This window comes from Ranitomeya variabilis, chromosome 2 (assembly GCF_051348905.1).
Source record: "Ranitomeya variabilis isolate aRanVar5 chromosome 2, aRanVar5.hap1, whole genome shotgun sequence".
Taxonomy (NCBI): domain Eukaryota; kingdom Metazoa; phylum Chordata; class Amphibia; order Anura; family Dendrobatidae; genus Ranitomeya; species Ranitomeya variabilis.
This window is the reverse complement of record NC_135233.1, coordinates 301,731,024-301,758,602: the sequence shown is the minus strand read 5'-3', so window position 1 is coordinate 301,758,602 and position 27,579 is coordinate 301,731,024. Positions and strand designations below refer to the sequence as shown.

At 40.9% G+C, this 27,579-nt stretch overlaps 1 protein-coding gene across 1 annotated transcript in view; it reads left to right on the top strand.

The window, feature by feature from the left end:
* The window catches only part of DCX (doublecortin), a 137,221-nt gene that overhangs the window by 41,649 nt on the left and 67,993 nt on the right, over nucleotides 1–27,579 (top strand). The window contains exon 3 of the mRNA XM_077285165.1: nucleotides 12,974–13,314. Coding sequence (XP_077141280.1) covers nucleotides 12,974–13,314 — 341 coding nt within the window. The remainder of the gene's footprint in view (nucleotides 1–12,973; nucleotides 13,315–27,579) is intronic.

Below are 27,579 nucleotides of genomic sequence, written 5' to 3'. Positions count from 1 at the left end.
GGCTACAGCAGAACAAAGTGAAGGTTCTGGAGTGGCCATCTCAGTCTCCTGACCTCAATATCATTGAGCCACTCTGGGGAGATCTAAAGCGCGCAGTTCATGCTAGACAGCCCATGAATTTACAGGAACTAGAGGCTTTTTGTAAAGAAGAGCAGCTTTACCATCTGAGAAAATAAAGAACCTCATCCACAACTACCACAAAAGACTTCAAGCTGTCATTGATGTTAGAGGGGGCAATACACGGTATTAAGAAATGGGGTATGTGAACTTTGGATCAGGGTCATTTGGATGTTTTAGGTTGTCATTATGATTTAAAAAGAGAAAACACAGTAGTTTGACAATAAATGGCTTCACCCAACCACTAACAATGAATGGAGAAAAAGTGTTGGTGTTATCATTCATATTCTCTGAAAAAAGGCCAAGAAAGCAAAAATTCTGCCCGAGTATGTAAACTTTAGAGCACAACTGTACATACATCATATAGGGGGCGCTGAGGCTGGTATACATACAGCACATAGGAGACAGTGAGGCTGGTATACATACATCATATAGGAGTCACCTGGAATAGTGTGCATACTTCGTACAGGAGCAGGATGGAATGTATAGTGTAGTAACTCTGCCTACAAAGACAAAGCATTGTGTGCGCTGTGGCATTTAGTAGTTAATGCTGTGTGTGCATACTCAAACTCTAGGAAAAAATTAAAGGGCTGGTAGTCCAAGCACTGGGGCCCATCGAAAAGCTGCCCGAGGGCTAGAGTAAATAATGCAGCTGGCCATAAGTGGGCAGGGGGATTCTCAACGTGGTAATCAATATGATATGCAGTAAATATTCAAGCCCTTTGAAGAAATGCCATTATTTACAGGAAATCTGTAAAAATGTGTGTCAGGGCTGGTTTTAGACTAAGTTGGGCCTGGGTAAAAGTTTAAAATGGGGCCCCAAATGTTAACATATTGCACCATCACACAGAAACATTTCGGTAGTATTTACATGCGCTGAGTCCAGGCCGCTAAGCGAGCATGATCAACAGTAATGAAGTCATTCGACGCTTGTTCCCGGCCTCTTTACTCCGACTGAGGAAGAATGATGGGTACAAATAGTCCTCAATACAGTATAATGCAGGTCTCATATAGTACACATAGTCTAATGCACTCTCCATGGTCCTTGATAGAGTATAATGCAGCCCCCACCATAGAGTATACTGCAACCCCCCTCAGAGTATACTGAAGCCCCCTCATAGAGTATACTGCAGCCCCCTCTGAGTATACTGAATCCCCCTCATAGAGTATAATGTAGTCCCCTCATACAGCATAATCCAGGTCCCTCAGAGTATAATGCAGCCCCCCAAGTATAATGCAACCCCACACACACACAGTATAATGCAGCCCCCAGAGTATAATGCAGCCCCCTTACAGTATAATGCAGACCCACACACGCACACAGTATAATATCACCCCCTCAGAGTATAATGCACCACACACAGTGTAAAGCAGTCTCCACACACAGTATAGTGCAGCCCCATACTCACAGTATAGTGCAGTCCCCCCACACACAGTATTATGCAGCCCCCACATGCACAGTGTAATGCAGTACCCCCATTCACAGTATAATGCAGCCCCCATGCACACAGTATAGTGCAGTCCCCCACACACAGTATTGTGCAGCCCCCCACATACACAGTATAATGCAGCCCCACACACACAGAATAGTGCAGTCCCCCCACACAGTATTGTGCAGCCCCCCATACACAGTATAGTGCAGTCCTCCCACGCACAGTATAATGCAGCATCCCCACATACACAGTATAGTGCAGTCTCCCACACACAGTATAATGCAGCCCCCACACACAGTATATGGCAGCCTCCACTCAGTATAATGCAGCATTTCCACATACACAATATAGTGCAGCCGCCCACACACACAGTATACTGGAGTCCCCCACACAGAGTATAGTGCAGCCCCCACATACACAGTATAGTACACTCCCCCCACACAAAGAATCAGTGAACCAGTTTAAGGGGCAGTGCCCGGTGCCAGCGCTGCCCCCCAACTCACGGGCCTCTTGATGGTGTCCTTGATGACGAGTAGCCCACCCATCTGTCCAGGGTCCCAGAACTTGCTCTGGTTCACCGGGTGCTGATGCAAGCACTAAGTCCTTCATATATTGAATTTCTGTGGCTCAGCACTTCAGTTTGAGATTATCTTTTTGAAGGTCTGTAGGGCAGTGGAAATACTTTGTCTGGAGTGACGAATCACATTTCCTCTTCTGGCAGTCTGATACGCGAATCTTGAATTGGCAGAGGCCAGAAGAACATTTGTTGGTCAAATGCATAGTGCCAACAGTGACTACTGTAAAGTTTTATGGAAGAGGAGTAATAGTGTGGTACTTTGGTAGCCTGAGCTTGGCTCTTTTGAACCAGGAAGGGGAAGTACTGCATTTAATAATATTACAAAAAGCAGTGGACTTTCTAATTGTAGCACCAGATTAGTGTGTAAGAACTTGGCGGGCATGCACTGAGCGCTGATTTCAAACCCAATTTAAAGGGAACGTCTACCTAGATTCATGCTGCTCGAACCACAGGCACCTTCAATTGGAGCTTAGCTGCGTAATTGAAAGGTCTTTTCCTATATGAACATATGAGAGAGGCCTTCAAGCAAAGGTAGATGATGCCTGCACCAGAATAGTCACCCCTCTCCCTATGGTCCCTGATAGACTTTTCAAACTATATTTTATCTGAAATGCCTGAGTTTTTCAGAGAAAAACATACCTGGAGAAATCCCTTGTTCAATTTATATAGTAATGGTACACACGTGCAAGGGGCTATTCCCTTGCCTGATATCTCACGCTAGCACCATCATTTCCGGGATGGGCTTATGCACAGATCAATAGACCAGCTCTCGAAAGTTCTCAGGACCTTACTGCGCATGTACCCCTTCAGGAATGATGTTGCTTGCACAACTTTTCGGGTTAAGGAACAGGTTGCTGAGAGAAGGGAGACCTGTCAATCTGTGAAGGGAGGCTGGTGGCAGGCATAGAAAAAAAGAGGCCGGAGAACTGTAAGTTCAGGGCCAAGCCCCTGCACTTGTGGCTTATTAGCATGAAAAGTGTAAAAGGAAATTATGTGAAATGGAAGCATGGATTGCTAAAACAAATGTATGGATTTATTCAGCATTAGAGTGACTTAATATAGATGATATTAGTTGGGGGTACGAAACCTGCTGATAGGAACCTTTTAATGGACCTTAATGAGGATACATTTGTAATTCTAGTGACATAAGATTTAACATACTGTCAAATTTTACATCCATATTTAGTATGGGATGTTTCCATTAAAGAACACTTCATCATGGTTTGATAACTATGATAAATTTACAAAAATAATTATAATTGTCATTGAGACACACACACACACACACACACACACACACACACACACATATATATATATATATATATATATATATATATATATATATATATATATATATACACTGTATTTACAGTATATTTAATTCAGTGCGAGATAGCATAAAAGCCGGTAATTCAACTGCCAGCTTTTTCTTTCTCCTTCACAAACCCGACATGATATGAGACATGGTTCCCACGCTCGAGTACATATGAGGACATCCAGCAGGGGGCGCATCACCACGACTCAAGGTAACTACAGGACATTTCCCTGCATTCCATTCATTCACAACATTTTACAGACAGGAGCGACTGCATTAGCAGAGCTCCTGGCTGTAAAATGATTTAACCCCTTCAGATAGATTTACATCGTGGGACAAGACTGAACGACGGAAGGTATGGGATATTGTTGATTTTTTATTTTAACCTTTTTTACAGAACGAGGGTCTTCAGGTGGATTACCAGTATAAAATATTAAAACACCCTGTGTCTTTATTTCATTAAAATACTATTTAATAATGTGTGTGTTTTATTAACCATTTCGTACTATTGGATTAATAATGGATAGGTGTCATAATTGACGCCTCTAAATTATTAATCTGGCTTAATGTCACCTTACAATAGCAAGGTGACATTAACCCTTCATTACCCCATATCCCACCGCTACACGGGAGTGGGAAGAGAGTGGCCAAGTGCCAGAATAGGCGCATCTTCCAGATGTGCCTTTTCTGGGGTGGCTGGGGGCAGATGTTTTTAGCCAGGGGGGGGGGCAATAACCATGGACCCTCTCTAGGCTATTAATATCTGCCCTCAGTCACTGGCTTTACCACTCTGGCAGAGAAAATTGCGCGGGAGCCCACGCCAATTTTTTCCGCCATTTAACCCTTTAATAGCTAGAGGACCCAAATTTTGCACATACACACTACTAACATTAGTAGTGTGGAATATGCAAAAAAAAGGGATATGAGATGGTTTACTGTATGTAAACTATGTCTCATATCATGTCGGGTTTGGGAAGGAGAAAGAAAAAGCCGGCAATTGAATTACCGGCTTTTATGATATCTAGCGCTGTATGAAATCTAAATACCTATATATATGTGTGTCTCACTGATATATATATATATATATATATATATATATATATATATATATATATATATATATATACCTATTCTATGTGTAGACATTTATTTTATCTATTCTATTCGGTCAGTGTGATTTTACTGTACACCGCACTGAATTGCCGGCTTTTCTCTCTAACACCGGTGCGTATTTCTCGCAAGTCACACGCATGGTCCGTGTGTAATCCGTATTTTTCTCGCCCCCATAGACTTTCATTGGCGATTTTTTTTTTTTGCGCAATACAGTGACAAACGCAGGATGCTGCGATTTTCTACGGCCGTACAAGACCGTATAATACGGATCAGTAAAATACGGCAGATAGGAGCTGGGCCATAGAGAATCATTGTACCATATGCAATCCGTATTTTCTGCACCTCTCATACGTCCGTAAAAATCGCTAGTGTGACGCCGGCCTAACACTTAGTGATAACATACTGAGATACAGTATATTGGATAACAAAGATGGGATAGCAAAAATAATGTTAGAAATTAGAAAAATCTACCTTCAAATGTTTGTGGGATCCAGAGCAGCCTATGAATGTATTTTCACTTTTAGCCAAAACCTTGATGGACACAATTAGTAAAGTTAACATAAAAACCTCTCACAATTTACACTATTTGCAATTTTTTAAAATCAAGACACTTAAAGTCGTGCAAGTGACACCTAAAGTAATAACCCATTAAGGCATTAAGACAGTAACGGAATTTCCACGTTTGTTTTATGCCTGTATAAGTGCAGTGAATTAGCAATGTAACATTTGAAAGTTTCTTTGATGTCCATATAAGAAAAAAGCGTATAATCAGTCATTAGTCTCACTGCGTCTTCTGTTCTGTCATTACTATTGGGCCATCTGTCCTTTTCTCTGCTGACTTGGCAGATCAGCATCCCTCTGCCTGGAAGGCTGCCTTGCCAAATAAAAAAAGGCAGATTTTGCATTGTAAAGGCAGGTGGCTGAGCTTTTCCATGACAATGTCTTCCCTATGTCATTTCATGGATCAGAGTTTATATTAGTAGGCAGGAACTGGACAGACAATCTGTTTAACCTTTGCAACAGTGTTAAGGAAAACATGATCTAATACACCCTGGATCTGATTGTATACTAGTTTATAACTAAAGTTACACAAATGTTATATTTATTATTGCACACAATAGTGTCTTTAACAAATGCCATGGTGTTCTGCAATTATTACAAGAAAATAAAGTTGCTCGTGATAATAAAGGACTTTTTCCATCCAAAGGTGATGGCACACCGCAAAGATTATTTCCTGAACAATGGTGGTCTGATAGGATCCCCACCAATCTTTAAAAGAGAGAGCTATAAAGCTAGAATTCACATCTTGCAAATCATGGAGTTTAAAGGGGTTGTCTGGCCTTAGGCTACAAGTCTGCGGTCACTCTGAGTGACTATAGACTTGCGAATATTCACATCGTGCACACCATGCGCTGCAAGGATTCTCTGGTGCTGACGCAGGAGCGGGCAGTCATGTGGCCGCATGTATGCAATTTGTATACTTCTGGCTACATTCCTGGCCTTGCTCAATACAGTTGCATTGAATGAAACCGCCCTCATCTAGTCGGCACGTGAACGCATGTATGCAAATCACATACTTGTCCTCACGTCCCGCCTCTCCCAGCACTGCCACTGGAGAATCCTCACAGCGCACAGTGTGCGCAATGTGAGGTTTCACAAGTCTGCAGTCACAAAGAATGATTGCAGACTTGTAGTCTAAGGCCGGAAAAAAACCCTTTAACTTGCAGGAATTTCCAATAATATTCAGTTATTAAAATTGGCCAATTCTTGGACAGCGCAAACTTAGACTAGACAGTCTTAAAATGCACCGAATTTGTCAAATTGGTCAGCAACACACTCTCTCACAAGTTCCAGCCATGCAACCTTCATAAGTGCCTAACAGGACACATGTATAAGGGTTATCTTCAGGAGACAACTTCTATAGCTACCATCTGTCATGGGAGCAATGTGTCCTTTACCTTTATAAGGAGAAATAATCGCGTGGAGAGAGAAATTAAAGGGGTATTCCTATCTGAAAGATCCCATCCCAATATGTAGCAGGTGTAATAATAATAATATTAGTACCGTAAGTGCCTAAAATTAGAAATGTAGTATTGTTTTCTGATTTGCTATGTCTCTTTCCTCATGTACAGGCATTGCAGGACTTTTAGTATCCATGGTTACGACCAGTGATATAGCGACAGTTACCTAGTTGCTAGTGGTCGTAACCATGGATACTTAAGGTCCTGCAATGTCTGCACATGAGGAAAGAGACATAGTGAATCAGAAAAGCTATACTACATTTCTAATTAGAGGTATTTGCTAATATTATTATTATTACACCTACTACATATTGGGATAAGATCTTGGAGATGGGAATACCCCTTTAACTTATTTGCCCATATTTTCATATGCCTATAGGACTACCATAAATGTGAGATGTATGGCAATTTTCCAAGATATAATTTTCCATGGTTATCTGAGAGAACAGATCCCATTTACCGTAATTCCTTTTGGAAACATAGATACTGGTTTACAATTTGCTCTGCAGTGATAATTGCCCTGGAAAGATGGATAATTTGATGGCTGAAAAGTATTCTACGAGTCTCCAATAGATATTAATTACAGAAAAAGTCCCCTTTTATATTTTATCCTCTGACTATAGGCACATTTTCAAACATTTATTTAACCCTCAACAATCAACTGTTACTACTGGGGGAAGCTGATGCCCTTAAACAGCCGCATAAATGGCCAACTATATAATGTATAGATATCTGGCTTGGGTCCACCAGGCTCTTCTAGAATGGCTCTATAAATCTGGCTCACAGATGTGGTCTCAAATGGAGACTCTCTATGATAAACTATATTAGCACCGCAGTCTCCAGATGCAGCATACAAGTAGCCCCTAATGGGAATCCAGCAACTCTCATGAAATATTTCCTCTCCTTGCCTTTCTAGTAAGAGTAAGGTTTGATAAAGACCCAGTGGGTCGAAACGTTACCTTATACCATTGGAATACCTTATTGTCTCAACTGCGGTGAATCATTTAATTTTGGTGTTTTGAAAATAAAATTCTAAATTGTTTGCAACTTAAAGGAATTCTGAGTGCGACTGTTTATCTTTGGGATTATATTAGCATGCCAACGTTATCTTCATGAGACGACCCATTAAAAAGGTTTGTGATATCTTGTGGAATGCAGCACTGTCCAGCCTGCCAGCTTCCCGCTAATGTGGGTGGTGTGCTCCTGCTTAAGTGACAGTTTAGACCAGCGGCATTGCTGGCCCAAACTGTGGGCTCTCTGATACTGCAAGCAATGGCACCATCTGCAGGGTCGGAGAAGCATAGTGGCTCCTCAGTGATCCATAAAGATCCTGATCAGTGCTTACAATGTCTATTGGAAAGCACTTGTAAGCACTACATGTTATCAATGGGTGGTAAACTAAGCAACTAGCAGTAAACTATAAAAGTAAAAATCATCCCATTCTTGAGCAATGTGATGACAATAACCTTTTAAATGGAGTGTGCCAGCCCAAAGCCACAGTATAAACTAATCACATAGCCTTGTAGGGATATAGCTCCTATAAACATCGCACTTTTATGGTTCTAAATTCCTGATTCTGTTATGCAGAAACTGAAGTAGGTGTGGCTAAGAGGATCAGTGCACTTTTCCGCCCGGTGGTTTCGCATGCCCTTGCCTCCCTCAGTGGGAGCTGACAGAGCACTGTTTGAAGAAAAAACTGGGGCAAGCCAATGCTGTCAATAACCAGTGAGGGAGGTGGGGCATGCAAAGCCACTGGATGGTGTACTGACCCTCTTGACCATACCAAGGGTGCATCGAGCACCTTTATTAGCATATATGATTACATTTCAGTGCGTAGAACACTAAAGGTGCAATTTTTATAGTGAGTCCTTTGTACTTTATACTGTCAGTTTTGGATGGCAAATTCCCTTTAAGTGTTTCCTCCATGGGTGTAACTACCAGGATAGTTGGCATAGTCCCACCTCTCGGATGATAGAGAAGGGAATGAAAGTAGTGAAAGTATATATGTAAATTGTAGGGAGACAAAAGCGAGAAAGAAAATTACAATAAGCCTATGGCAAGGGTAGGGGACAAATAGTCATAAGCCTCTAATATGATAAATGTGTGGTGCTGATTGTGGTCCTAGTAGAATATGGTCCTGCTCCTTGTTTGGCTGGTGACTTGTTGCACCCCTGATTCCTCCTGCATGTATTATTCCCAAAGGTGCGTAACTTTCCTTACATACTCATGAAATAGTACCGCAAGTCACTTGGCCAAATTGTCCACCATGTAAGCTTCATCTAGTTTGACAGCTTGTAATGGAAGTATGAGTCACTTACTTACAGCAGTCAATGCCAAATTCAGTCAAGTCATTGAACCCTTTCTTTAATGATGCTGACCTATATTTTCAATGTGTTATTGTGGACTACAGAAGGCTGATTGTAACCCGAAAAAGCCCCCCGTAAACCCCTTACTGCATCATCCGCTTATAGGAAATATGGCAGGCATTTATAAGATGAAAACGTAAGACAACGCACTGAAATAGACATCGATAGAAAGAATATTTACAGAGTAATTAGCGGCGTGGGCTATTAATGATTTCCATTTATAATTACAAATAAATCCGAGTTCCCAATCTGTAATGCTTCCTTATTGCTCTATAAAAGGGAATGCGTTTATGCGGTAAGTGCTGTGGGCCGTACTGGCAGGGAGGTATAAAATGGAATTTTTTTGCATATATATTTATAGATTAGAGTGGGAGGGATATGGCAGAATTTCTCGACAGTCACACAGTAGAGATTTCATGAATAGGATACAGGTCTCTACATTGAAGGGGCTGTTTAGATAAGCATGTGCTCTTTTTCGGCAGATCTAAAACCGCTCCAATTAATTTGCAAATCCCATTGAGGCCGGGAAGAAATGAAAATGGATGTGTATGATATGTGTTTAGAGGGTCTGGCAAGCAATGCTAATCCTATAAGAAGCCCCAGTTTTTCCTATGCTTCCAGAAATGTTAGGAAATAGGCCCGGTTATGTGTAGGATCAATCTCGCTTTTTTTCCAAGGCTTATTTTTCTGTAGCATAAATAAATGCCATTAATAGACCTGTAGGTCTGTCACCCGGTCTTGTCGCTGCAGACATGTTTGGAGGGAGCCTATTGTAGAACGCTGTTTAGCACTCGCATTGTTTCTATGGTAACAGAATCAGGTTTACCTTTCACGGTCCCGATACAATAGTCGCCCGCTGCCGGATACCTTGTCTTTCCATTAACAGAGATACATTCAGTCATTAGAGATCTGAAATAGGTAAATGGCTAATGTTTTACATAGAGTGTAATATAATAGGGTCACTGGTTATTTAAAATGGGGATGATTTTGTGTCATTAATATAAATGGGATCTGACGTAAACCTCTTCTGAAATAGTGCACTGATAAAATGTAGTATTGAAAGATTAAAGAGACAGTTTAATCATTCACGGCTCTTAAAGGGGTTATCCAGGAGTTTTTTTTGCAATGTATCTAGAGACTAGCAGGTAGGTAGTTGCTAACACAGACCGCTCCTGCTGGCAATTCTATGGCTTCTGCTGGCGTTACAACTACAGAGCATTATTGCCTTCTCTTCCTGGGTGCTCTGTTGATGGGGCATTACTGCCAACATCATGTACAGGAAGCCGCCTGTCAATCAACATGACGCCGTCAAGTCAACAGAGCAACCCGGAAGAAGAAGACCTGATCTGTTGGCAAGGAGCAGTTGAATCGCCTGCAGGAGTGGTGAGTGACCGTTGTGAGCTGGCACCGGGTACGACAGGCAGGTAGTTAGCAACTATCTGCCAGTTAGTTTTTAGGCCCACAGTAAATAAAAAGTCTTGAACAACCTCTTTAAGATGCGAGATTCCTGAATAGGAGGCATGAAAACATATACAATACATACTGTAGAGCTATGGGCAGGAGCAGACATGATATTGCTTCAACCTGTGCAGCCACACAAGGGCCAAGAGATTAGGGGCTCCACATCTACCTTCAAAGCTTCTGTCGACGACACATTATTGGATGGCACAGGGCCCATATACTGTTCTGGCACAGAGGCCCACTTTTGTCTGTGTCCGCTCTTATCTATGGCATTTGTTTAAAGGAAAAAAACAGGGATGCAAGGTAGCAAAGAAAAAAGACGAAAAAACTATCCATTGCTATTTAATCTGTTGCAGCTTTCATCTAGGCAAAATATCCAAAGAAGCCTTGCAACATGACTAAGGCATTTTTTAAGGTCACTTTCCTTTTTTTTCTTGTGGTATTGATTACAATTTTGGCCACAAATTCATCAAAATGAGGTTTGCAACTCGTGAATTTGGCCCAAAGTTAAAAAAAGGACTTTCTTCCTGTTTTAAACTGTTTTTGCAACTTTTTGTGCTACACGTCTACCTTGCCATTTACATGGGATGCAAAAACTGTGCCAAAATTTGAGCATGTTCAAAAATACACAAAGGGGGGAGGACTGGAGTGAAGATGCCCCAAATTTTGCGACTTAAACATATAGAATTGTTAGAGTCCGCCCACAAAATGGGAAAAAAACAGAACACGGAAGCGCATATAAATAGACTTAAAAAAGGAGCACATAAAATACTGAATTGGGTGCAAATAAAAAAGGCACTGAACATACAAAACTAAACAAAATATAGGCGCAAAGGCAATGATGAATCGGGGCCTGAATGTCCATTCAGACAGGCTGAGAACTAGCTTTCCTAAAAATGTTCGTTCCTGATTATCGATCCTTGTAAACATAGCGATCATACCCAGAGAACGATCAAAACAATAGTTCATTGTATAATTGAATAGTTTATGCCAGCACAGAAATCATTGTTATTGGAAACTCATCACCCCTTGTAAACAGGAGATGTGCTGCCAATAGCATGAGAAAAACAGAGAAAAAAAGCCAACCATAAAGTCCAAACATAAAATGATGAGAAAATCAGTAATGTTTATTAATATCAATAATACACAGGTAATAATAAAATGACAAAAAAACAAATCAATGTGTACACAGAGTTAAAAACAAGGGTGCATACCCAGACAAGAAAAATTGGCCATAAACTGTAAAATATAATCTGACCAATAATGAAGTGCCAATCACAGAATTGATGAAAATAAGTCAATGATAAGTACAAAAAATCAACCAGATGGTAATAAAGTGCATGAAGGGAGTTGTGTAACTGGAGCTTATTACTATTGAAGCTGATTTCCGCACCAAGCACTTAGCACTTTATTATCCTATACTTCTCCTCCACAGCTTTTTTTTTCTCTGTTTTTCTTCTGTGATTTACCGACTGTCCTCATCTAACTATACATGTCCAGCCTTCTGGTTGTAGGGTCACTATATCTAAATGATACTTAGATCACTTATACGCAAAGGCACCCTGCCACTGTAAACCTTTGTTTTGTTTTTTTTTGCCAATAGCATGAGTCTGTATGGGGTACAGACAAATCACATTGATGATTTTTCTGTTCCCACCAGTACTCATCAGCCTGTGTAAACAGGCCAACAAACGAGCCTCAGTTAGCCAGTCTGAAAGAACCTTTTATATTAGGTGCCCATTTGATGTTTATATGCAAATAAGTTTCTCAGATTTTGTGAGCGGGACTGCAAGACCCAGAGTTAGCCAGAGGAAAGATGGTCCATGTCACGTGGCCCCACTCACAGTGCTCCGAGAACCTTATTTCAATATAAACAAATAGAATGTTTTCTTCTATTGGGTGCTTAAAGTAGCGGCATGACTCCATTACAAGGACTTGTTGTGCTTACCCTATATTGATATGGATTTGATACAGATTCAGAGCTAGGAGACAGTTCCCAAACAAAGCACGCATACTGTATACCAAACTCTTTCTCTAGGGGTCTTTAATAAGTAATCCAACACAAATGTCAATAATCTAAGTAATAGTCTTGCAACTTCCTCTATATAAACTTAGTTACTATCAGCATGTTGACATCTTGCGGCACAATTTACTTACCTTTTAATTGGTTGCAAAGAAGTTTAGCCCTTCAAACTGCTAATCTGAAGCTTAGTGTTATCATTGAGTGTAATATGTTGTGTATTGATATGTGTCAATAACAATCCGATCCACATGTGGCCAAAATAGAAATGTGGCAAATGATCCACAGCGCCACATATTAGATTGCTAGACAGGTCATTTTGTAGGGAGGGGTGTAAAGCCATTAAATCTTACCCCCAAATTCTTGTATACTTTGTTTTTTTTTCTGGAACCGTTCATGATATAAGCCCCAAACGTGTTTTGTAAAAGTGATCCCAAACTGGAATTTATATTTTAGAGCTATAGAATATCTACATTTACATTTATCACTGAAAATAAATGGAGTTATATAAGTTGGTTAATTTATACCTTTGTTTCATATATTTTAGGAGAAAGCTATGTTTGTTCATCTGACAACTTCTTCAAGAGACTGGAATATACAAAGAATGTCAACCCAAACTGGTCAGTAAATGTGAAGACTTCTGCTGCTCAAAAGAGCCCACAGTCCCTGGGTACCTGCAACAACGCTCAGTCCAAGGAGAGCAAGGACTTCGTCCGTCCCAAGTTGGTAACGATCATTCGAAGTGGAGTAAAGCCTCGTAAGGCTGTACGTGTCCTTCTCAACAAGAAGACGGCCCATTCCTTTGAACAAGTCCTCACCGATATCACTGATGCCATTAAACTGGAGACTGGAGTGGTCAAGAAGCTGTACACTTTGGATGGAAAACAGGTAGGGGGAGATTTGGCCACGTATTGACATCCTTTTGGATTACTTTTTAGTTTTCAAAAAATACTATAGCCAACTGTCTTTCTTTTAAAGTATGGCACCCATAATAAATGTTACCTGTACACAAAGGGTATATCACCAGTACCTTATGTCACTTATAATGCAAATACAAGAAAAAACAGCTTGATCTCCAGTTCCATATAGTTCTGACTATAATGTACAAATTTTGAGCGTTCTGCTCACTGCTTTTTTCCATTCATGTAATTTAGCCAGCATTCCATGTCATATTATGGTAAGGTATTCATTGGAATGGTGATTACTATATTTACAGAATTTTCAGAGGCTATGTTCACACCATATTTTGTGCACTAGTTATATGTAAGGTCATCCTCACAACGCATTTGTTAAGGAAGTCAATTGACCACTATACAAGCGAAGCTTGTCAAATAAGTGTCCTTTTGTCATGTGCCAAGCTGGTAAATATTGGTAAACAAAATCTATTATTCAGATAAAGAGCAGGGCCTCAAATACTTTAGAACCAGAGAACAAAATAGACCCCCAATTAAATTTTATTAATATTTAAAAAGCAAAGGACTCCACAACAACAAATCCCCACATAAATTGCAAGCATGGCATCAGGGTAGAAAATTATCTATATATCTAGATAGTAGGTGAAAACAGTGGCTATTGTCACTTGGCAAGATACTCTGCTACCAGACACGACACCTCATAGTACAATAGCATGATACCTAAAAGTGTCTACACCCATAAGTGCCAAAATAACCAAACGGTATTAGTAAAGTGAATAAAGTGAAAAAAGTGCATATATAAACTTGGGCTTAAAATCGAGATATAGCAACCTTCAATGGACATGATGTACAAGAACGTCATTGGTAGAGTATTGTATACCATAGATCGAGGGTAAAAGCAGGGGGCTAACCTTTCCCTAATATGCCCTGCTATCTTTCCCTGCCTTGCTCCGGAGGCTGGCACCCTAATTTCAAACGGTATGGCGCCTCCGCTCAGCGTCGGCAACCCTAAAAACCCTACAATTGGCTCTATATCAGATTAATAGTGACAATGGGAGGTGGTATATGTCAAATATAGATGTTGATGACAGGACAAAAATCAAAATAGTGAATGCACTTTGTGCCTAAAGACAAAGTCCCTATCCCATATATTACAAAAAAATTACCAGATACTAGTATATAGGTCCTACATTCTGGAACACATCTATAGTCAATACAATAGATTTAGACCTTAAGCATCCCAATTGTCTTGGGTTGATATCTCAAACAGCATTCAAGCCAAACTTGATAATGGATAGCCAATATTAATAAATGGACTACCAAAAATATGCCCCCTAATCTGGACATTACAATAGATATAACAACGTTGGCACGTTTCTCCCTGTGTTCTCCAGGGTTCCTCAAGGGACCAATGGGAGACATCAGTCTCTCTCAATTATGGACAAACACGTGTCACCCCCCCATCCCCATGGTATACAACACTCTATTATTGACATTCTTGTGCATCATGTCCATTTAAGATTGATACATCTCTATTTTAAACCCAAGTTTATATTTGCACTTTTTTGCACTTTATTCACTTTACTAATACTGTTTGGTTATTTTGGCATGTAGGGGTGTAGACATCTTTAAATATCAAGCTATTGTAGTTTGAGATGTCGTAGGGTATCTTGTCAAGGAACAATAGGTACTGTCTCTACCTACTATCTAGATGTATAGATAATTTCCCTGATGCCATGCTTGAAATTTACTTGTATGTGGGGCTTTGTTGTTGTTGAGTCCTTTACTTTTATATATATTTTAAAAAGTCAATTTTTTAGGGTCTATTTTGTTCTATGGTGAATATTGGTGTAGCTTTATTACCTCTTTAGGAAAGCACAACACCAACAGACCTTTTTCCATATCAGAATAGGACATTTCAAGACTTTTGGAGCTTTAAGTTTGATTCTTGTATATCAAAAAGCAAAATCTTGCTGTAATTTCCAACATAGCTGGCCACTCTGGATTAAATGTATAAAATGAAAAATAATTAGTTTAATCATGGAGGTATGTATGGATGATATATGCCACTGTATGTTATATCAAAACAATGGATAGGGCTCGTCCATGTAGGTAAGCCCGGTGGATAGACCAATTCTTTTCAACTCATCAGCGGTCTCCAGTACTCCCTCCCATGCTCAATCCCTATTGCACGTCCACTGGTTGTGCCACCTCTCACTTCCAGTTACATTGTAGATTTGGGTAAATCTTCGCTCTGAAATAAGAGACCCAATGAGGTAGCAACTAGCACAGCGCTATATTGGCAGAGGAACTCTGGCTTCAGAATCTCAAAGGCAAAGTCTTGACATCTCAACTGAGATCACTATGAACCTTGTAACCACTGATGTCATTTTCTGCCTCTTTTTTGGATGCTTTTTAGGAAGGCAAAGAAGAACGAAAGTGATAATTGCATCAATTTTGAGTATAAACATAACAATTTATATTGTTTAGTTTGATTTACCACCCAAAGAAGCTCAATTATTTGTTTTCTAGGTAGTTCCCAATGTCAATGTTTACGGAAGACATGATCATCCAACTATAATGTACAATATACCCCAACATCTGTATACATAAATTATGGATAATATAAAATATACAATTAGAAATCTAGATCATATCTTAGGGATTCTTGAATTTATCCAACAGGTTTTCATTGAATTTATTAGACTTTTACAGAGATGAAGAATTGGGGGTGGGAAGCAACTTGTGTTATATGGTGGTATTTTTCATACAAGGACTATTATGCTTGTAACAAACCAGTATATAATCTTTACTTAATAGTTCTATGGTATAAAAATAACTAGGGCAAGAATCAATTTCCTTGGATGCAACAGAGATAATAGTAGCTCACTACAAGTAATATTATGACTTATATGTATTCTGGCAGATATATTGTAATAGGAGAGCAGACAAGGAGGTTATGTGCAATGTTTTTTACCGAGGTCACTGGTGTAACCTCATAAATCAGGGTAAACTTGCTCTCATTTCATTTTTATATCCTCATGCACTACCAGGTCCTAATAAAGTGTAGCGAGCCATTACAATAAAGATTTAGTGTAAGCGGCTTTCAGAACAAAAGGTACAGATCCCCTAATATACATTCGTAGGCGGAATCCAGAGCACATATTAATTAGAACATTCAATCTACATTTGGATTTTCTATCCCAGCTACTAACAGAACTGTTCTTTCCTAAAAATACCACATTTACCACTCCCGCTAAGACAACTAGGAATTGCACTATTGGAATCTCTGTGTTCTCTTCATCCTAAGAATGAATGTAAAGCATCTTGAAAGCATTAAAAGAATATTACTAAACCAGACAATACAGAAAAATATTTTTAAATCCACCTCTTTTGTTGGTGGAGCTACATGAGGTTATACTGTACGTAGTTCCTATAAGCAGAAAGGAATGAAGTTCTTCTGCCAAGCAGAAAAGCTTAAACTTCAAAGGAGGTATCATTGAGCACGTATGGGTGTCGGGACAAGTCTAAGAGCATCTCGTAAACCCATAGTTCTGACATAAGCATGGTAGTAGTAAATGAGCAATCAAGCAATAAGGATTTCAGCCCAGACTTGGGCTGGTACACCTTAAAGTGAACCTCGAAGCTAATACATGCTGCCTTAGCCACACGCAGTATGTATCATATCGTGGCTGCACCATTACCAAGGTATCGGTTGGCAGCTTATCTCAAGAAGCACAATGCGATCAGCAGTCCGAAATCGGACATGCAGATCAACATCTCTTCTGACCATCAGTTGGCCAGCACCCCATACACATTAAACCGTTGATCGACATTAGTCTAAGAGTTCACCGGTAGAGTAGTCTGTTGTGTTGGCTGTTGCAGCAAATCTTGATGTCCAAAACTGATAATCAGAAATGTTTTTAACATTTTATCAAAAAGGAATTTTTGCTCTTTTTCACTCTTTCTAGCACATAAAATGTACACTGAAGTTCTGGGATAAAAGCCAAAGTAAATACTCATTCCTTATTTAATGTATTGATTCACATTTGTTGAACCGACTTGCATATTCAGTCTCCTCTGAAAGGAAGAAAGTCCTCCCTTTCATACAAGAAAACTACGTAACTTGAATAGCAATTCTCTACAATTGCTTACTTTGGAATTCCTTAGTCATTGACAAAAGCATTCTAGTAAAATTTTAATAAAATCCTAACATCTTACTGTTTTTCTCACAAGATCCTGAGTGTTACACAGGCTGACGATTCTTGTTCTACAGAGACCAGTTCTTAGTCAGCACCTCATTATTGTCACAGTTACTTCAATATGTCAAAACCAACAGTATATTGTGAGCCACTTCAATATAAATCAAACTTTACAGTCTAAAACGACAGTAGCCGTCAGACAAGAAGAGATACCCAACTTTAAAGTTAAAAACGATAATACTTTATTGATGATATTATTATTATTATTTATTATTATAGCGCCATTTATTCCATGGCGCTTTACATGTGAGGAGGGGTATACATAATAAAAACAAGTACAATAATCTTAAACAATACAGGTCACAACTGGTACAGGAGGACAGAGGACCCTGCCCGCAGGGCTCACAATCTACAAGGGATGGGTGAGGATACAGTAGGTGAGGGTAGAGCTGATCGTGCAGTGGTTTACTCGATCGGTGGTTACTGCAGGTTGTAGGCTTGTTGGAAGAGGTGGGTCTTCAGGTTCTTTTTGAAGGTTTCGATGGTAGGTGAGAGTCTGACATGTTGTGGTAGAGAGTTCCAGAGTAGGGGTGATGCGTGAGAGAAATCTTGTATGCAATTGTGTGAAGAGGAGATAAGAGGGGAGTAGAGAAGGAGATCTTGTGAGGATCGGAGGTTGCGTGCAGGAAAGTACCGGGAGACAAGGTCACAGATGTATGGAGAAGACAGGTTGAGGATGGCTTTGTATGTCATGGTTAGGGTTTTGTAATGGAGTCTCTGGGTAATGGGGAGCCAGTGAAGGGATTGACAGAGGGGAGAGGCCGGGGAATAGCGGGGGGACAGGTGGACTAGTCAGGCAGCAGAGTTTAGAATAGATTGGAGGGGTGCAAGAGTGTTAGAGGGGAGGCCACAGAGCAGGAGGTTGCAGTAGTCGAGGTGGGAGATGATGAGGGTTTAGGAATGTACAGATCCATGAAATATTTTTGAGTTGAAGGCGGCAGGAAGTGGAAAGGGCTTGGATATGCGGTTTGAAGGAGAGATCAGTGTCAAGGATTACCCCGAGGCAGCGAGCTTGTAGGACTGGGGAGAGTGGGCAGCCATTTACTGTAATGGATAGGTTTGTTGGAGGGGTCGCGTGAGATGGGGGAAAGACGATGAATTCTGTTTTGTCCATGTTAAGTTTAAGAAATCTAGCGGAGAAGAAGGATGAAATAGCGGATAGACATTGAGGGATTCTGGTTAGTAGGGTGGTGATATCTGGTCCAGAGATGTAGATCTGTGTGTCATCAGCATAGAGATGATACTGAAAACCGTGAGATTCTATGAGCTGTCCCAGGCCAAAGGTATAAATGGAGAAGAGCAGGGGCCCTAGAACTGAACCTTGCGGGACTCCAACAGATAGGAGGGCAGAGGACAGGTCCAGGAGGAGGAGGACAGAGTAGTATCGCTTGGTATATAGGTATATTGATATAGGATAAAAGGCAAGAAATTAAAAGACAGGACAGGCAAGCCTCCAAAGAAAGGGTAGGACACAACAAACTTAAGCAGTTAGTCTAATAAGTCGTAAGGAATTCATGCTATGCAATATATAAGAAAATCAAACAGAACAGGAATGCCCATAGGTATAAATGTCAAATAATAAAGAACTATTCAGGTTATAGGTCAATAAAGTGCAAATGCAATAATAGTCCTCATAGCTACTGTATATCTATCCTCAAATGATTCTATTTCTCCATAGGATAAGGGTAGGTGGTGAGGAGATGAACAGGACACTTTAGAGTAAATGTGTAGATCCTAGTGATCTTAAATTACCATTAATATGTTTTGCCCTGTGCTTCCATCATACCATCCCAAACATCCGATCCAAGGGAATGAAGGCAAGAGCATTCCTGGCATGCAATCTATATACCTTTCTGAGTACTAGTGAAATGGAAATACTAGTATAAATCACAGTAGATTACCTGCGGAAGAGACAGGTCTAAGATGCAGGCATAAGGCTGTGCTACCCCACACCCGACGGGCGCCGTTTCGCTGCTCCCTTCTTCTGGAGACGCCTATAGATTGGCTCTCCTGCTAATCATGCAAATCATGTATGTTTTAATATTTAGTTTTAATAAGGAAAATAAATAAGTTGACACATTCCTTTTTAGGTCAGATTAAGGGTATAGAACGCCTATTCCCTCTTATTGTCAATGTTGATAAAATATTGAGAGCAATGGTCCGGAATCTTCTCTATCTCTAATTCTTAGAGTCTTAAGTCTTACACGCCAGTGAAACGTGGACTGTGCTCTGATCGTAGTTTTCGAGCCAACGTTCGTGTCTTCTGATCCAAACTAACTGTCTTATATTTGTCTCTGAGGCAAGTACCCCTGGTCAGGAAACTGGGGTACTGCAATCTGAGCATGGTCCGTTTTTACGAATCTAAGAAACTGGCCTAAATCTTGACCTAAGAAATTACCTCTAAGTGTAGAAGTCTCTCACAGCTGAGAAAATAGAGAATACTGACATATAGGGCCTGAGTGCTGAAATCCGTGAAGTCATTTGAAAAGATTAATATAACGAGCCTTTCAAAAATAGCTGAATAGACGAAACGCCAAGAATAATCTTTATATTAAGCCTCCTTGCCATATCTGAAACTTTATCAAGTGCTGCAGACTCTCGGATTACAATGTAAATTAGACACAGACAGACATTAATTAGTTCCTTACCAGAAATACTTATATAAAACAGATTGTAGGCTCAACAAACCTTCAAACCACTTTTAAAAGGCACATTTTTTATTTTAAATGAAACGTATTTTTTTATGTAATGGTTGTCTGATTCATACAGGCCCCATCAGTTGTTATTGACTTGAAAACCGCTGTGTCAGTGTTTTTATAAATGATGCATTAGAAAACACCCACAGAAATCAATGGATATTCATTGTTTTCAATAAGAGTCCCCAGGGGCAAAAGCTGCAGAGACCGGCGCAGGCCAGACAAGCACATTAATTCTAATAACACTCAACTGCTCATCTGTACGTGAGCGAGGAGGGAAGACTAACTATGCAGCATACAGTGTGCACGGGATCCATTCCCAACACCAACCAGTATAAATGCAACATACAGTAAGTCTGAAAATGTAACACAAGGCAACGCTTTTAGGGGAGAATAGCTCAATAATCTGGCATTTAATAGAGTGTGGCACTTTTATTTCTGAATAGACTCTTATGGATATTGAACGCGTATGGCTGCATTGCCATGACTCTGCTTGGCGGTTACATGAAGCTATAAAATGCTTGTGTGAATGAGGTGCATAATCATATACAAAACTCGAAACGTTTCAGTCCTTTCTGGACTTTCATCAGTCACGTGCCAGTGTAGGCCAATGGGGCCAGGCAAGGATAGAACAGGATGATACAGGCATAGAGCCAAGATACAGTAGAGGAATCCTCTATAGCACTAATGAGGAAGGTGGTAGACACTTAATAATGGTGTGTCAATGGAACATGTTCTTCCAAGTTGTGAAACATAGAACGTAGCACCGAACGTAGGCCTCCTCAGACAAGCGGTGGATACCGTGTCTGAAGGCAGGACCCTTCTCCCTCCAATCGGCACCATTTCGGTGCTACGTTCTATGTTTCACAACTTGGAAGAACATGTTCCATTGACACACCATTATTAAGTGTCTACCACCTTCCTCATTAGTGCTATAGAGGATTCCTCTACTGTATCTTGGCTCTGTGCCTGTATCATCCTGTTCTATCCTTGCCTGGCCCCATTGGCCTACACTGGCACGTGACTGATGAAAGTCCAGAAAGGACTGAAACGTTTCGAGTGCTACAAATAAATTTGTGTTCAAGTTTACTTAAGTTGAGTGCTAGACTTCCTTTTGTTGATACTTATGGTTTGGGAACCTAGTCTAAGCACCATAGACTGACTGTGCACACGGTGTTTTCTTATACATAATCATATACAGTCATGGCCGAAAGTGTTGGCTCCCTTGATATTGTTCCAGAAAATGAAGTATTTCTCCCGGAAAATTGTTGCAATTACACATGTTTTGGTATACACGTATTTATTTCCTATGTGAATTGGATCAACACAAAAAAATGTGGAAAAAAAATGCAAATTGGACATCATTTCACACAAAACCCCAAAAATGGGCCGGTCAAAATTGTTAGCACCCTCAACTTAATATTTGGCTGCACACCCTCTGGAATAATTATCTCCAATCAATCACTTCTTATAACCACCACCAAGCTTCTTGCACCTCTCAACTGGAATTTTGGACCACTCTTCTTTTGCAATCTGCTCCAAGGCTCTCATATTTGAAGGGTGACTTCTCTCAGCAGCAATTTTAAGATCTCTCCACAAGTGTTCAATGGGATTTAGATCCAGACTCATTGCTGGCCACTTCAGAACTCTCCAGTGTTCCTTTGTTTACATCCATTTCTGGGTGCTTCTTGAAGTATGTTTGGGGTCAATGTCCTGCTGGAAGACCCATGACTTAGAATGCAAATCCAGCTTTCTGACACTGGGCACTACATTGCGGCCCAAATTCCTTTGGTAATCTTCAGATTTCATGATGCCATGAAATGCCAGGGCAGCACGGTGGCGCAGTGGTTATCACTGCAGCCTTGCAGCGCTGGGGTCCGGGGTTCTAATCCCACCCAGGACAACATCTGCAAAGAGTTTGTATGTTCTCTCCGTGTTTGCGTGGGTTTCCTCCAGGTACTCCGGTTTCCTCCCACATTCCAAAGACATACTGATAGGGAATCTAGATTATGAGCCCCATCAGGGACAGTGATAATGTGTGCAAACTGTAAAGCGCTGCGGAATATGTTAGCGCTATATAAAAATAAAGATTATTATTATGCCATGCGCACAGTCAAGCAAAAGCAGCAAAGCAACCCCAAAACATCTCTGAACCTCCATCATATTTGACTGTAGGTACTGTGTTCTTTTCTTTGTAGGCCTCATTCCATTTTCGGTGAACAGTAGAATAATGTGCTATACCAAAAAACCCTATCTTGGTCTAATCTGTTCACAATTCACTTTCCCAGAGGGATTTTGGCTTAGTTACATATATTTTGGCAAACTGCAGTCTAGCTTTTTTATGTCTCTGTGTCAGCAGTGGGGTCCTCCGGGGTCTCCTTTTTTTTTTTATACAGTATGTACAGGTATTCATTATGCAAACTAGGGGGAAGGTCACTGAGGGATCAGTGACCTGTCAGCAGTCTGCATTATGAATACAATCAGAGCACCACATAAAAACCCCCTCCAGGCCCGACACCGGGGCACGAGCATATCATTAACTCAAAACTGAAAATAAAGATTAAAAAACAACCACACGATGGATTTCACCAGCCAAGGTATCATTTTAATCAGTATAATGGTGCCAACCTGGCACTGTCTGTAGGTTACTGTGCACAGTCCTGCTGACAGTTTCCCTTTAAGAACACAGTGGATTTTAAAGGAAACCTGTCTGGTCCCCGTGCCCCCAGAACCACTATCAGTTGTGTCTGCATACAGGGCCGGTTTTAGGCAAAATGGGGCCCTATTCAAAAGTTTAAAATGGGGCCCCAAATGCTAACATATTGCACATCACACAACAGCATTTTTGTTGTATTTACATGCGCTGAGTTCAGGCCGCTAAACGAGTGTAATCGACAATATTGAAGTCGTTCGACACTTGTTTCCTGGCCTCTATACACTAACTGAGAAAGAATGATGGGGACAGAACAATCACTATTAGATCAATCTGTCCCCATACAGCATTATGTTACCAGTAGCACATCTACAGTTTACACCGGCGATGTGCTGCTGAAAACAATGACTTCAGTTGCGGCATAAACAGTCCAATCACTCGATGAATATGCAGCATTTTGCTTGTTTAGTATAATACACCCCATAGTCCTCCATATATTATAATGTGCACCACAGTCCTCCATATTGTAAAATGCACACCTCATAGTCCTCCATATACTATAATGTGCCCCATAGTCCTACATATAGTATAATACACTCCCTATAGTCCTCCGTATAGTATAATACATTCTCCATAGGCCTCCATATAGTATAACCTCCATATCGTATAATGCACTCCTATAGTCTTCCTTATAGTATAATACATTCCCCATAGTTCTCCATAGTTCTCCATATAGTATAATACACTCCTTTTAGTTCTCCATATAGTATAATACACTCCCTATAGTCCCCCATATAGTATAATACACTCCCCATAGTCTTCCATATAGTATAATACATACCCTATAATACTCCATATATTAAAATACACTCCTCAGTCCTCAATATAGTATTATACACTTCCCATAGTCATCCATATAGTATAATACACTCCTCATAGTCCTCCATATATTAAAATACACTGCTCAGTCTTCCATATAGCATAATACACTCTTCAAAGTGCTCCATATAGTATAATGCACCCCCATAGTCATTCAAGTAGTACAATTCACTTCCCATAGTATAATGCACCCCATAGTTCTTCATATAGTATAATGTATTCTCCATAGTCCTCGATACAGTATAATGCAGCCACCCCATAGAACATAATGCAGCAACCCCACAGAGTATAATGTAGCCCCCACAAGAGTATAATGCAGCCCCACCATACAATATAATGTAACCCCCCTCATAGAGTATAATACAGCCCCCCTCATAGAGTATAATGCAGCACCCCTCAGAGTATAATGCAGCCACTCCATAGAATATAATGCAGCCCCCTTATATAGTATAATGTAGCCCCTCCATAGAATACAATGTAGCCCTCCTCATATAGTATAATGCAGCCCCCCATAGAATATAATGTAGGCCCCTCATAGAGTATAATGAAGCCCCCCCATACAGTATAATCTAGCCCCCCATAGAATATAACGTAGCTTCCCCCCCGAGAATGGCCCACAGTCCAGTTCTCACTCACTGATATATTTAAAAAAAAACACACACACAATCCTCACCTTTCCTCGTGTCCTGCGCTGCTCCATGCTGGGCTCCGGTTTCAGCGGCGGCACACAGTGGGTGCACAATGAAGTGACATCATCGCGCACCCGCAGTGTGGGGAATGATGGGAAAGTGAGTGTCATCTGACGCTCTCTCCTCCATCATTGCTTTGAACTGTGTCGGCAGATGCCGGTATAGTTGAATGTGGCAGCCGGAGGCCGGCTGGTGGCAGGCTGCGGCGGTGGGGGGGAGTCGGCCGGTGGCAGGAGGCAGACAGGCCCCCCTGACTCACAGGCCTGTCATGTTCTCAATGGCAAGAGAACATAGCATCAGCATATATAGGAACTAGCTCTTGGAAGATGGGAACTGAGCTGACCATGAACTAAACCTAACGCACAACTAGCAGTGGCCGGGTAGCATGCCTACGTTGATTCTAGATGCCCAGCACCAGCCGGAGGACTAAATAATGCTAGCAGAGGAAAATATTAGTCCTAGCTCACCTCTAGAGAAATACCCCGAAAGGAGACAGAGGCCCCCCACATGTATTGGCGGTGAATTAAGATGAAATAACAAACGTAGTATGAAAATAGGTTTAGCAAATTTGAGGTCCACTTACTACATAGCAGAAGACAGAAAGGACACTTTCATGGTCAGCTGAAAACCCTATCAAAACACCATCCAGAAATTACTTTAAAACTCTGGCATTAACTCATAACACCAGAGTGGCAATTCCTGTTCACAAGAGCTTTCCAGACACAGTAACGAAACTACAGCTGTGAACTGGAACAAAAATGCAAAAACAAACATGGACAAGAGTCCAACTTATCTAGTAGTTGTCTAGGAGCAGGAACAAGCACAGAGAGGCTTCTGATAACATTGTTGACCGGCAAGCAACTAACAGAGCAGCAAGGTTATATAGCGACTCCCACATCTTGATGGGAACAGGTGAACAGAGAAGATGAAAACACCAGTTCAATTCCACCAGTAGCCACCGGGGGAGCCCAGAATCCAAATTCACAACACAGGCCCTATAGCAGCTGTGTGGTGTGCCGCTATTAGCGGCACGCCACTGGCTGGGGGCCCCTCGGGGAGCGGGGACCCTAGGCAGCTGCCTGGTCTGCCTTCCGCTAACACCGGCCCTGTCTGCATGTATAAACACTGTGCCTAACAGTCCCTGTATTACATTACCCACATAAACAGATTTTTAGAAAAAGTATTTCTAAAGTCCGTTTATGATATGTAAATGAAGGCTTTGACTTGTTAAGGGGGTGTTAGTGTCTCTAGTCGGCCCACTTAACATTTTATCACACCCATGTGGGCGTGATAACATGACTTACAAGCATGGCGTCATTGCAAGCGCTATACTTAACTTGCACATGCGCTCGACTTCTTCCCCTCTCATCATTGATCCTCTGAAGAGGAGAGACTACTTGTCATGCGCTGTGGGCCTCTCTAAAGCTGGTACACGTAGATCCGGCTTCAGATGATCAATGATGATAGGGGAAGAAGCCACGCACATACATTAGGTAAGTATAGCACTTGTGATGATGCCGCCCATATATGTTTTGTATTTTTACAAGCACTTTGCAATTCTAACCCACTTAAGACTGCCACTTTAACACCTTTATAGAGCTATCCATCACCCCAAGTCTTTTATCTTTAGGTCACAGATAAAATCCATTGGCAAGGATGTACTGGGGTGCCAAGGGCCCACCGGTAACCAACTCCAGGGCCCCACTTTTCAATTACATGGAAATGTGACATTATCCTCAATCACAAATATATATAACAATGAACTGGGTAGATTGTTGCTGAATAAGATGCTGCCTTTGTCTGTCTGTACATAGTGATTCATGTATGTTGTGCCAAGCACTGCTCATATAAGAGGGTGGTGCTCACTCTTGCACAGGGGCCTACCGGAAGATTCTCCTGTTCTTCTGGGAGCCAGTCCAAGCCTGGGTGGACATATCCTAGGTGCAACCTGTGCGGACCAAGAAGACAGGGGACCCATTTCCACCTCCAAAGCAGGTGGAATTGATGAACTATTGGGCTGCAAAGGGCCCTTTTTTTTTGCTGCACAGGGGCCTCTCCTGTCTGTGTCAGCAAGTAGTAAAGTCAATATCACTTTGAACTTACTTTACCAAATATATAACACTCACCCTTTTGTGAATTTGTAATTTACTTGTATTTATGTTCGCAGATAGTAGGATACGTGATGTTTTTGCCTGTGTATAATGTAGGCATCTATGGAAATTGATGCAGTTGCAGGAAGACACATTGTGGATAATGTCAACAGTTTCCATTATTTCAAGCTTTGGCATTGGTTGTATGGCCATGTGCTTAATGTAGGTCAATAATAATGGGGTAATTATCTTGCATATTGATCTAGACATGTAAAGCACAGGTTCTGTTTTATTTACAGTGTTCTCATAGACTCTACCATTATATAGTGAACACATATCACAACCTAGAAGCTCCAAATTACAGCCTTGCACCAGACGGTTCATCTATCTCCATTTACCGGCACATGTAATATTTTACTATGCTATATAAATACTTCAAGGACTTTAATGTAATGGTCACGATGTAGCCATGGTGTGGGCATGTGTGGTCATGTGTGGACAAGATAGCTGTTGCCATAATTATCTGCAGCAAATAGAATAAAACATTTACAATCAAAAAATAAATCAGAATAGAAAAATTATGTGTAACAGTTTTAATTATTAAAAGAGATAGCTTTCCCTTATGTCCAGTTACAGCTGTAACAATCCATGTTTGGATTTTTGGCAGCTCTGGTTCCACTCTGTTTTAAATATAGCTTTTTTCCTTTCAGGAGGGTTAATGTCAGTTTTCCCCCACTGGCAATCTGCTGTAACTGCAGTGTCGCTGTTTCAGCTGATGTGGGTGGTGACCACTCTCACCATCCTTTAAATGGTCTCCTGAGCATCAGCTGACTGTTGGTGATAGAGTTTCTCCTTACAGTTGCAGCTCTCTGGTGTCTGCTGTTACTGGAGTTTGGAGTCCAGCTTATGTGTCATCTGCAGTGTGGAGTATGGCAGCAGTGTCTGGAAACTAAGTTTGGTGCTTATTCCT